Raw genomic sequence first — 13,355 nt, forward strand, 5'->3', positions numbered from 1 at the left:
CATCTACCATGGTTCATTCTAGGTCAGGTGTGTGCTAGGCATTGGCTTACCAGTGTGCCCCCGCTCTGGCCCCCATTTTCACTTTTTTTGTTTGTTTGTTTTTAGTCCACACTCGGTGACGATCAGGGGTTACTCCTGACTAAGCACTCAGAAATCGCTCCTGGTTTGGGGATCATATGAGATACGGGGGGATAGAACCGCAGTCCATCCTAGGTTAGCACATGCAAAGCCTTATGCCCTGTGCCACCGATCCGGCCCCTCCATTTTCACTTTTTAAAAATAATATTTGTGTGTTTGGATCATAGCAGCAATGCTCAGGCTTACTCCTGGTTATGTTTGGGATCACATGTGGGGCTAAGAGATTAAGCCCTAGTTTGTTGCATGCAAGGCAAGAGCCCTACTTACTATATTTAAATAAATTTTTTGCCATCTCCTGCCCCTATCCTGATAGTCTTACTCTTTATGTTATCTTCCATTTTTGTTTTTGGGTCACACCCGACAGCACTCGGGTTATTCCTGGCTCTGTGCTCAGAAGTCGCTCCTGGTAGACCATACGGGGGACCATATGGGATGCCGGGATTAGATTGACCATTCGTCCTGGATCAGCTGCATGCAAGGCAAAGCCCTACCACTGTGCTATCTCTCTGGCCCATCCCATGTTATCTTCTTTATAGGTTATTAATTGTTGCCAATTTGTCTTTATCGTATTTTTTGGGGTCTGTTTTATATCCTTATTTTTCTGTACTTGAGTGAAAGCATTTAATACTTTATTTTTTATTTTTTTATTTTTTATTTTTTTTTTTTTTTTTTTTTGGTTTTTGGGCCACACCCTGTGACGCTCAGGGGTTACTCCTGGCTATGCGCTCAGAAGTCGCTCCTGGCTTCTTGGGGGACCATATGGGACGCCGGGGGATCGAACCGCGGTCCGTCCTAGGTTAGCGCAGGCAAGGCAGGCACCTTACCTCCAGCGCCACCGCCCGGCCCCTATTTTTTTATTTTTTAAAGCATTTAATACTTTATCTTTTTCCTCTGACAGATTTCACTTTGCATTTTGCTTGAGTGGCAAAAGTTTATTTTGTTTATTATTTCATTTATGTGATATATATAAATAAAACAAAACAAAGGGAGGGAAGAAACAGTGTCTAGTAAGATAGTAAGACCAATTCTTTTTTTTTTTTTTTTTTTGTTTTTGGGTCACACCCGGCAGTGCTCAAGAGTTACTCCTGGCTCTACACTCAGAAATCTCTCCTGGCAAGCTCGGGGGACCATATAGGATGCCAGGATTCGAACCACTGACCTGCTTGTAAGGCAAATGCCTTACCTCCAGGTTATCTCTCTGGCCCCATAAGACCAACTCTTAGATGTGAAATTCAGAATTGAAATCAGCAGGGATGTGGGGTGTAGTCCTCTTGTTATGGATAGTGTGGGCCTTATGGTCACTTAATGGTGAGTGTGGGGCATGTTAGTAGCATTGTAGACTTAAAACACTTGTAAACCTGTTTTCCCCTCTAAAACAACTTGAAGTTTCTGGGGAAATACCTCTGGGGCTATAGTGCTTGCTTTGCCTGAAGAGCATCAGGTTTCATCCTTGTCACAACATGGTCCCCTACCTCCATATAGCTGTCTCTGGTCCTAAATATTAAGACCCACACAGCCTCTGACCCCTTTCCTGGGACCCATTCCCCAAATCTTGGAAAAAGTCAGAATTTTTTATTTTTTGGGTTTTGGGCTACACCTGGTGACGCTCAGGAGTTTCCTCACTGTGCACTCGGAAATCGCTCCTGGTGATATGGAATGCCTGGGGATCGAACTGTGGTCTGTCCTAGGCTAGCGCTGGCAAGGCAAAGGCCTTACCGCTCTGTGTCACCGCTCTGGCCCCAAAAGTCACAATTTTTTAAAGATGAGTTTTAGTCTATCTTTAGAGATGGGAGATATACTAAAAAAAAAAAAAAGAAAGAAAAAAAAGGTGTGTGTGTATGTGTGTGTGGCAGTTGTTTGATAGGCACAGTAAAACATGAAAGAAATTGGAAAGAAAGACCTTTGGCTTAAAAAACAGGGAGATCTTACCTCCAAAGTATTTTGGCATAAGATGAACTCAAGGCTCCAGGCATCGTAGGTTGTCCAACTTTCTAGTCCAGGGGTCTCAAACTCGCGGGCCGCAAACGGCCCTCCGTTCATTTTGTGGCCCTGTCCTAGAGGAATCTTTTATTGTTTTGTTTTAGTTGTTTGGGTCACACCCCCCAATGTTCAAGGCTTACTGCTGACTGCACTCAAGGATCACCCTGACTTTGCCTCCTGCGGCCCGCAGGTAAATTGAGTTTGAGACCCCTGCCCTAGTCATTTTCAGTGGTCAGCTCTTCAGTCTCACAGTGATTGCTGTCAGTTTTTTGTAGTTATAGATCCTGGTTTCTGTACAGGTCCTATGTTGAAGATTGGGTGGTGTGTAGTATCTTCTGGTCTGTCTCCCTGTCTTAAAAGCTGACTATTAGGGCCAGAGAGATAACATGGAGGTAAGGCGATTGCCTTTCATGCAGGAGGTCATGGGTTCGAATCCCGGCATCCCATATGGTCTCCCGTGCCTGCCAGGAGCAATTTCTGAGCCTGGAGTCAGGAATAACCCCTGAGCACTGCCGGGTGTGACCCAAAAACCACACACACACACAAAAAAAATAATTAATTCACCATGAGATACAGTTAAAAAGTTGTTGATAGTTGAGTTTCAGCCATCAGTGTTCCAACACTCATTCCTTCACCAGTGTTCATTTCACAAGTTACACCCCCTTTATTCCCCAACCCCAACTCCTACTCCCAACCGGTCTCTTGCACTCTTGCAGACAGATAATTTATTCTCTCTCTCTCTGTCTCTCTCTTTCTGTCTGTCTCTCTCTGTCTCTTTTCTCTCTCATCTTTCCTCTCTCCCTCTCTGTCTGTCTGTCTGTCTGTCTGTCTGTCTCTCTCTCTCCTCTGTTACTGAAGGGGTACCATACATATTACTTTGCTTTCTTTTAATTTCTAGTTCTTGTCCTGAGTGATAATTTCTAGTAACAGAAATCAAATCATCAATCATTTTCAATAATAGTGATCAATAACAATCATTATTGCTATAGTGGTTCCTTCTGTCTTAATTGCACTTTTCACCCATCATTTCTTTTGTCTGTGGGTATAAAAAATAACAATATAATAATGGGTTATTTTTTTTGGGGGGTGTCTCTCAGGGACTACTCCTGGACGTGCGCTCAGAAATTGCCCCTGGCCGGAGAGATAACATGGAGGTAGAGCATTTGCCTTGCATGCAGAAGGATGGTGGTTCGAATCCTAGCATCCCATGTGGTCCACTGAGCCTGCTAGGAGCAATTTTTGAACATAGAGCCAGGAGTAACCCCTGAGTGCTGCCGGGTGTAACCCCCCCCAAAAATATCGCCCCTGGCTTGGGGGACTATATGAAATGCCAGGGGATCAAACTGAAGTTTATCCTAGATTAGCATGTGCAAGGCAGATGTCCCACCGCTTGTGCTGCCAGTCTGACCCCACTATAATAGGTTTTTATGGTGGGGGGCACACACGGCAGCTCTTAGCATTATTTCTGGCTGTGTTCAGAAATCACTCCTGCTAGGCTCTGGGGACCATATGGGATGCCAGGGATTGAATCCAGGTCAATTGAGTGCAAGGTAAATGTCCTACCTGCTGTGTTATTGCTCCAGCCCTACAGATGCCTTTTCTGTATTGTGTTCTTTGGGCTCCTAGGGCATATTATTAGGAGAGGTATTGCTGGGCCGAATGGAATGTCTTATTTTTGAGGAAAGCCCATATTGATCTCCACAGAAAGCCTGGAGCAGTTGCCATTCTCACCAGCAGTGAAGGAAATTCTCTTTCCACATCTGCTCCAGTACTAATTGCTCTTGTTCTTCTTCTTCTTCTTCTTTTTTTTTTTTTTTTTTTTTTTGGTTTTGGGCCACACCCGTTTGACGCTCAGGGGTTACTCCTGGCTATGTGCTCAGAAATCGCCCCTGGCTTGGGGGGACCATATGGGACACCGGGGGATCGAACCGCGGTCCGTTCCTTGGCTAGCGCTTGTAAGGCAGACACCTTACCTCTAGCGCCACCTTCCCGGCCCCCTCAGCTCTTGTTCTTCTTAACATATGCCAGTGCCATTGGTATAAGATATCTTATTGTTGTTTTGTTTTGCCTTTCCCTGTGGAGTATTTATTTTGCCCCACTTCCTCCCTGTGGAGTATTTTTTCATGCACCTTTGATCATCTATTTCTTTGTTGAGGAAATTTCTGTTTATCTATTTCTTTTTTCTTTTTCTTTTATGGGACTGGGTGTTTTTTTTCTTGTTAAGCTCTACCAGTAACCTTATATATCATAGATATTAATCCGTATCAGATGAGTATTGGGTGAATAATTGTCCAATTTTTTGGCGAGTCTTTGTATGCTGATCATTGTTTTCTTTTGAGGTCCAGAAGCTTCTTATGTTATATTCCCATTTGTTTACCTTTGATTTCACTTGTCTAGTTGAAGCTTCTTGAAGGAAACATCAGTTCTTTTCCCACCATGTCATATCAACTTATCCTTCTACAACAGTACTTGAGAAAAAATTTTCCTCAGCCTCTCCAATACTCATTGTTAATTTCATGGAAAACAACTTGGGTGTGTAGTAGTATGATATTAAGGTCTTAAATTACATTTCTGTGATAGTAACTATTCATATTCTTATTAGACATGACAGGTAAGGCTGGAGGGAGGAAAAACGTATTTTATTTTTCTTTTTTAAAATAACAGTCATATAATTACAAGTTCAAGGATACAAAGCTCCTGACTTTATTAGAATTAGGTTATATACAGCTAGAAAAATCCCAAATATTTAGTAGTTTAAAGGAAATAGAATTCTTTTGGGGGTTGGTTACACCAGCTATACACAGGCAATCCTGACTTTATTAGAATTAGGTTATATACAGCTAGAAAAATCCCAAATATTTAGTAGTTTAAAGGAAATAGAATTCTTTTGGGGGTTGGTTACACCAGCTATACACAGGCAATACTCCTGGCTTTGTGCTCAGAAATTACTCCTTGCAGTGTGCAGGGACCATATAGGGACCATTGCCAAAGATTGAACCTGAATCAGCTGCAAGGCAAACACCCTGCCTACTGTGCTATAGCTCCAGCCCTGGGAATAGAAGGTTTTTTCCTCCAACATGACAAGTAGGTAAGCCCTAAAACAAACAAAAAACAAAAGCAGTTTTTTCTCTTCCACTTATTGTTTGTTTGTCTGTGGGCCACATGTGGCAGTGCACAGGACTTACTCCTGATTGTTCTCTGGATCACTTCTGTGGTTTTGGATGACCAGATGGTGTGTCAGGGATTGAAGCCAGGTGGGCTGTGTACAAGGCAAGCACCTTACCTATTGCTCTCTGTTTCAAAATCTTGAATCTTTCCGTGGTTTTGTTTGTTTTTGGCCACACCAGTAGTGCTCTGAGTTTTCTCCTGATGAAATTTGGAGGACCATATATTATATTGGTAGGGTCTAAACAGTACAGGTTAGTGTGGCTCAAAAATAATAAAAAGTGTTAGAAATGTGAAATACAAGAGTATCATTAAACTTTGGTTTATGTTTATGCAGACCATGACGATGATAAGGAAGAAAATAATTCATTTTACTGGCTCTGATCAGAAGAAACAAGCCAATGCTGCTTTTCTTATGGGATGTTATATGGTGAGTGCCAACTTCTGACATACTAGTGAAAATTGACATATTAAGGGTACTTTAAATTTATGGTGTGACTTTTTGTATTGACCATACCTGCCTATGTTCAGGGGTTACTCTTGAGTGCACTTAGGGATAACTCCTAGCAGAGCTCAGAAGACCATATGGGATGGTGAGGATTGCGCATGGGTTGACCACATCCAGCAAATGCCTCACCTGCTGTACTATTATTGTAGCCCCCTATGGTGGACTTGCTTTGTTTATGTTTTTGTTTTTGGACAATACCCCATGATGCTTAGGGTTTACTCCCTGACTTTGCATTTAAGAATTTCTCAACCATCTTACACCCAGGTTGGCTGCATGTAAGACAGATGCCTCTACCTGCAGTACTGCTATCACTCTAGCCCTGATAAAACTTCTTTTTTCTGATAAAACATTTTTAATGGAAGTTTGAGGGTTTGGAGAAATTGTTCAGTGGATATGCACATGCTGTGTGCAGGAGGCCCACATTTGATTCCTGGCATTGCATGTGGTCTTTTTTTTTTTGGCTTTTGGCTTTTGGGTCAGACCCGGCAGCCCTCAGGTTATTCCTGGCTCTATGCTTAGAAATTGCTCCTGGCAGGCTCGGGGAACCATATGGGATGCCAAGATTCGAACTACCAGGAGTGATTCCTGGGCACAGAGCTGAGAATACTACTGTAGTACTTACCACCAGACGTGGCCCCAAACCAGAAAGAAAATAAAAATAGCTGAAACTTGTCATTCTGACCTATTACCTTTTTGGAGGAGTGGTTCACACCTGCCAGCGCTTAGGAGTTAATATTGGCTCTGTGCTCAGAAATCACTCCTTGCAGGCTCAGTGGACCATATGGGATGCTGGGTTGGTTGCGTGCAAGACAAATGCCCTACTGCTGTGCTATCTCTCCAACCTTTGACCTATTACTTTCAAAAACATATTTATACCCTGAAGAAACTTGGAAGGATTTTCTCTTTCTCCTCCCCTTTCTACACCCCCTCCCCCAATCTCTTCCCTCCCTCTTTTTGAGATGCTAGGGATCAAACATGGGTTGGCCATTTGCAAGGAGAGTACCCTGCTTGTTGTACTATCACTCTGGTCCAAAAATCAAACCTTTGGGGCTGGGAGATAGCACAACAGTAGGGTGGATCCCATATGGTCCCCCAAGGCTGCCAGGAGCACCTCTAGGTGTGATTCAAAAACAAACAAAAATAACATTTAAAAAAAAATCAAACCTTTATATTAACTATAAGTAGAAAACATGTCAATATACTGTATTTTTCGGTGTATAAGACGACTTTTGAAACAAAAAAAGTCAACCGAAAATCGGGGGTCATCTTATACACCAAGTATACCCCGAAAAATGTTTCAATATGCCGCTAAACGAAAATTGTCTGAATATTGCCACAAAACGAATTTCCCAACTCGATCCTGCACCAATCACTGCAAGGCTGCTCAGACCGCCTCTCTAACTCAGCCAATCCAAGCAGGTTTTTTTTTTTTTTTTTTTTTGGTTTTTGGGCCATACCCGGCGGTACTCAGGGGTTACTCCTGGCTGTCTGCTCAGAAATAGCTCCTGGCAGGCACGGGGGACCATATGGGACACCGGGATTCGAACCAACCACCTTTGGTCCTGGTCCTGGATCGGCCGCTTGCGAGGCAAACGCCATTGTGCTATCTCTCCGGGCCCTCAAGCAGGCTTTTTATGCATGCAAATTAGACAATGTTCTGGACCCGAATCTACACTGTCAAAAGCCTGCTCAGATTGGCCAGAGTCAGAGAGGAAGTCTATCACAGCATAACCTTTGAACCTTTGCTTGTTGTGATTGGCTCACTGTGGCACATGAGCACAGGAACACATGCAGCACATACAGCACAGGAACGTTCTGATACATCGAATATAGGCCTAAACCTATGTTTTAACTGCAAAATTAGGGGGTCGTCTTATACGCCCAGTCGTCTTATATGCCAGCAAATATGGTAGGTATACATGAACACTCAGGTTTTACTCTTGCTCCATGCTCAGGGATCACTCCTGGTGAGGAGCTGGGGACAATATGTAGTGGAGGGGATTAAATCTAGATCAGCAGCCTGCAAAGCAAGACTGTACTCACTACATCAATGTAGTTTTATTGTTTGCTTTTCCCAGTATCCTTCCATTTTAGCTCTTGCTTTATCATCTGTACTTTTTTTTTTTTTTTTTTTTTTTGGTTTTTGCGCCACACCTGGCGGTGCTCAGGTTACTCCTGGCTCTGCTCAGAACTCGCTCCTGGCAGGACCATATGGGATGCCGGGATTCGAACCACCATTGGTCCTGGGGTGCCGCTTGCAAGGCAAACACCCTACCACTGTGCTCTCTCTCTCTCAGGCCCTGTCATCTGTGCTTTTGATTATGTTCATGTTCTGATCCAAAATATTCAAGATAATATCCAAGACTATGTATGTAGAGTATATTTTTATAACTTTATTAACAAAACATATAACATTGCTGAATGAGAATTAAAAATGAACAGAATCATTCTAGCACTTGTATTAAGTATCTTTTTTTAGTGTTGGCATCCATTAAAATTGGTAATTGAAGGGCCCGGAGAGATAGCATCGCGGTGTTTGCCTTGCAAGCAGCCGATGCAGGACCAAAGGTGGTTGGTTCGAATCCCGGTGTCCCATATGGTCCCCCGTGCCTGCCAGGAGCTATTTCTGAGCAGATAGCCAGGAGTGACCCCTGAGCGCCGCCGCCGGGTGTGGCCCAAAATCCCCCCAAAAAAAAGATTGGTAATTGAAGTGGCTGAATTTAGGAATAAAAACCAAAGTTTAATCAAAGAAGCATGTTAATCACATTGTTTTGATGTATTGATATTTTAGTAAGCAGAGGTCTTTTTTATTTTTGATGGGGGTGGAAGGTTGCTCAGGTGTTATCTCCTGATTCTGCTCTAAGACATCACTCCTTACTGTGTGCCCTGGGTAATATGTGATGCCAGGGATTGAACTCCTTTAGATGTGTGCAAGGCAAATTGTTCTACTCATTATACGATGGGTCCAGATATGAATGGAGGTGTTTTGTTATTTTTAATTTTAAAGGTGCATGTATGTACCTTATCTTGTTGATGTTTGTTATAGACTAGTATTTTCAAACAAGAGTGATTTGTAGTTGCAAGACAGTTTTTTAAAAGGAAGTCTCCTGTGGATGCTAGAGTTAAAAGCATCCATAACATATGCCAGCATGTGGTCTGCCACTTGAACCACTTCCTCAGTCTGACCTGGTTTTCACTTTAGTTTTGGTAAATAGAATTTGGATGAAATAAGCATAACTTGATGTCTTTTTTAAAATTCTTTTGGTTTCATTTACCTTATGCGTATCTCACATTTATTATGTATTTAAAAATAAAAATAACAACCATTCTGTATTATAGTTTATTTCATTTGGTTTCACTTTTACTGCCCCAGCATTTTTATTTTCCTGTAGGAATATATCTTTGCGTTCTTGAAGAGGTCATTTATACCTTTAGGAAATTAACTATCACTTCTAACATTTTTCTGTAGCTTTAGCAATCTGTGAATAATTGGGTAAATACTTGTTTAGAGCTTTACTTTCCTCTAATGTTCATTTTTATTTTATTTTTGGGATTGGAGACCACATGCATGAATGGTACTCAGGGGATTACTCTTACTCCTGGCTCTGTATTCAGAAATTGCACCTGGCAGTGCTCTAGAGACCTAATGGAATGCTGGGGTTTGAACCCATATTTACTGCTTGCAAGGCAGGTGCCCTACCCACTGTACTCTCTTTCTAGCTCCATTTATGTTTCTTTTCTTTTCTTTTTTTTTTTTTTTTTTTTCTTTTTTGGTTTTTGGGTCACACCCGGCAGCACTCAGGTTACTACTGGCTCCATGCTCAGAAATTGCTCCTGGCAGGCTCGGGGGACCATATGGGATGCCAGAATTTGAACCACCAACCTTCTGCATGCAAGGCAAACGCCTTTGCCTCCATGCTATCTCTCCGGCCCCTGTTTCTTTTTTTTTTTTTTGTGGGGGAGGTTTTGGGGTCACACCCGGCAGCACTCGGGTTACTCCTGGCTCCACGCTCAGAAATTGCTTCTGGCAGGCTCAGGGGACCATATGAGATGCCGGGATTCAAACCACCGATCTTCTGCATGCAAGACAAATGCCTTACCTCCATGCTATCTCTCCGGCCCTTTTTTTTTTTTTTTTTTTTTTTTTTTTGGGTCACACCCGGTGGTGCTCAGGGGTTACTCCTGGCTGTCTGCTCAGAAATCGCTCCTGGCAGGCACGGGGGACCATATGGGACACCGGGATTCGAACCAACCACCTTTGGTCCTGGATTGGCTGCTTGCAAGGCAAACACCGCTGTGCTATCTCTCCGGGCCCTCTCCGGCCCCTTTTCTTTTCTTTTTTGGGGTGGGGTGGGAGACCACACTTGGTGATGCTCAGGTGTTACTCCTGGCTATACACGCTCAGAAATTGTTCCCGGCTATGGGATGCTGGGGATTGAACCGTGGTCTGTCCTGGGGTCAGCCTCATGCAAGGCAAATGCCCTACTGCTGTGCTATTGCTCCAGCCTTCATTTATTTTCATTTTCATTCGTTCTTTGACCCACCCTTAGTTTTGCTCAGGGCTTACTCCTGACTCTGAACTCAGGGATCACACTGGGTGAGGCTCTGGGATTGAACCCTTGTCAGCCATGTGCATGGCAAACACCTTCACACTGTACTGTACTGTACTGGTCTGTGCTATACTGTACTCTAGTCCCTAATGTTTATTAAGATTGGTAAAATTAACTGGTTTCATTTTAGTTTCCCTGTTCAGAAATTACTATTTTTTTTTTTTTTTTTTTTTTTTTGGTTTTTGGGCCACACCCTGTGACGCTCAGGGGTTACTCCTGGCTACGCGCTCAGAAGTTGCTCCTGGCTTCTTGGGGGACCATATGGGACGCCGGGGGATCGAACCGCGGTCCGTCCTAGGCTAGCGCAGGCGAGGCAGGCACCTTACCTCCAGCGCCACCACCCGGCCCCTTTTTCTTTTTTTTTTTTTTGAAATTACTATTTTTTATAGCTTTTAGATTCCCTGCCTTTTGTAAACATTTGCTAAAGAATTATGCAGATTTAATTCTAAGAATACATTATTTCAGCTGTCAGCAGAATCTAAGTTGTATATCATAAAGTTCCTTGCATGATTAGGATAATAGCTCTTTCATGAACATATCCATGAGTGACATAATTTTCTCATTGCATTTAAGTGCTTTGATTCTCTTAGGGCCTGTGCAGGATACCCCATTTCATACAAGGGGGAGCAGAGAAGAGAATCTCTCGGGAGGGAGTTCTGCAACTCCTTCCGGGTGGAGCAGGGAACCCTGTAGTAGAGAATCTTAAACATTCTCCACTAGTGACTTATTTTTGCTTAAGAATCTTGCCCAGATATATAAAACAGGTGAACAAATCACATATCCACTGCTAATAAATTATAAGCTTATTTTATAACAAACTTTTTATGACTCTTGCATTTAATTATACAAGTTTATATGGGGTCACTGTTCATAATTTATCATAATTATCAGGCTCTGGAGGACAGATAGCAGTTGGGAACTTGTTCAGCCTTCTCTGTCCTCCCTGGCTATTTGGAAATGAGGGCAAAGGGCAGCAGTCTGTTGTCAGTAGTGACAGCTAAGCAGCTTAAGACTTTGGGGTTACCAATCATTTTTGCTACTTAGATCTCTCCCCAGATCTGAATAGTAATTCAAGTATTATATATTTGATCGTATGTGCACTGTGTATAAATAAAAATGGAAATATTACCAGAAATATTGAAATGTAGCTTCAATTGTTTTTGTAAAGTTGCTTAGGATAATTTGCTTACTAATTTTTGTGTAAGACTGAATGTGATGTTATTTACTTTTATTATAAAATGTATAATATAATCTTTTCTTAGCTCACTCTTATTGAGCAGCTGCATCTTTAACTTTATTTCCAAATGAATCAGTGAACATTTTGTTTTAATCTGGAAAGTCATTAAAATAAAAATCAGTCAAGTTCTTGGCCTAGGAAAGACTCATCTACGGAGATGAAAGTACTTAAATACTGGACACATTGCAATGCTACTTCAGGAAAAACATTTGCAAATTGGTTAGTAGGTGGCACATTTCTTATTAGGACTAAATAGATTTTGTTATTTTTAACCCCTGATAGGATAACTTATATAATGTTTGGGCTTTGTAAGTTGTACCAGAGTCTCTTGGGTACATAGACTCAGCTTCAAAATGTTCTAAGAATAGAAACTAGCTGTGGAATTTTAAGTAGTTGGGTTTTATGATTTGTAACTTTCACAGTCAGGAGTGAAACACTGAATGATGGCCCAGGGCCCTTTTGTTTCAGTCTACTGAGTCATCCATTGCTCCAAAACTACATTTGGGGCCTCTGGACCAGAAGTCCATAGATAGACATCTTTCAGGGGCAATAGTACTCTTAACATGGAGGTGCTGTTGAGTCTTGGAAAAAATGGCTAGCTTAGCAGAAAGGAATCTTGCACCATGACTTAGAAAAGCTCTACTCCCTTCAGGGTTTTCTCCCAATGTTTTTAGACTGAACAGTGAGATAGCTCATTCCCCCCATTCCACCTGCAGAGATAAGACTTACTCATGCTTTCCTTTAACAAATAGAAATAAATGGCCATGTCCTTGCTCACTTTTCAGTCTATTTCTAACAAGTCTCCCAAACCGTAACTCAGTGATTTACATTCAGACTTTCTGTGGGGAAGGTATTTTAGTGCGGATATGGGTGCATTACCCTCCATATCTCCTGGGCTATGGTGACTGTATGCTAGCTAAAGTGGTCACTAACGCCTGTTCACATGCTTTGGAACATGCTTTGGAGGAGGCTTTAGCTCCTCTGTCAGTGGGCATTTCTGTGCCCTCCTCAAGGACAGCCTGTTTTTCCAGAATAAGGAGCCTTAAGAACGCCAGGCAGAAACTTGTTAGGACCTACCACCAGAAGTTGGCTCTGCTCTGAAAGCAATAAACTGTTATATACTCAGAAGCCTTCATAGTTGGCATGGTTGGGGCGGGATGTACATCACATCTGGAAATAGTAGGAGATGAGGGTATTTGGACGTTTGTTGACACAACCAATTAATAGCTCTCTTGTTCATCATTTATTTTCTCAAACAGCAATGTGGAAATAAGAGTGGCCTTAAATATATGTATATAACTTCTCATAAGAGTATTCCCAAATAATCTGAAACCTATCTTACTCCTCAAGTGACAGGGGAACTTTGGTATGATTCAGCTACCAATTTGGGAATTTGTGGTTGTATTGAAGCCATTCAGGAGATTCTTCTGCTTTTTTTTTTTTGTTTTGTTTTGTTTTGTTTTTATTGTTGTTTTTGGGCCACTCTCAGTAGTGCTTGGGTTATTCCTGACTCTGCACTTAGGGATTACTCAGGCTCAGTGGGATCATATGCCAAGGATCAAACCTGGGTCAGCCATTTATAAGACAAATACTCTATCCACTGTACTATCATTCCAACTCCCAGAATTCTTAAATAATAATTTTTATTTGATGAAGGAATATGATTAGGAATGAAAAGAATAGCTTGCCACCAAATAGTTATTTTTGGTTTTGCCTT

The 13,355-nt window shown here is 42.1% G+C and overlaps 1 protein-coding gene across 4 annotated transcripts in view; it reads left to right on the forward strand.

Moving 5' to 3' along the window:
- Nucleotides 1–13,355, forward strand: part of CDC14B (cell division cycle 14B) — a 93,474-nt gene that overhangs the window by 40,330 nt on the left and 39,789 nt on the right. For all 4 annotated transcript variants that reach the window (XM_049772238.1, XM_049772239.1, XM_049772240.1 and 1 more), the window contains one exon: nt 5,621–5,713. In XM_049772238.1, the coding sequence (XP_049628195.1) occupies nt 5,621–5,713 (93 nt within the window). The remainder of the gene's footprint in view (nt 1–5,620; nt 5,714–13,355) is intronic.

Source organism: Suncus etruscus, chromosome 4 (genome assembly GCF_024139225.1).
Source record: "Suncus etruscus isolate mSunEtr1 chromosome 4, mSunEtr1.pri.cur, whole genome shotgun sequence".
Classification (NCBI taxonomy): domain Eukaryota; kingdom Metazoa; phylum Chordata; class Mammalia; order Eulipotyphla; family Soricidae; genus Suncus; species Suncus etruscus.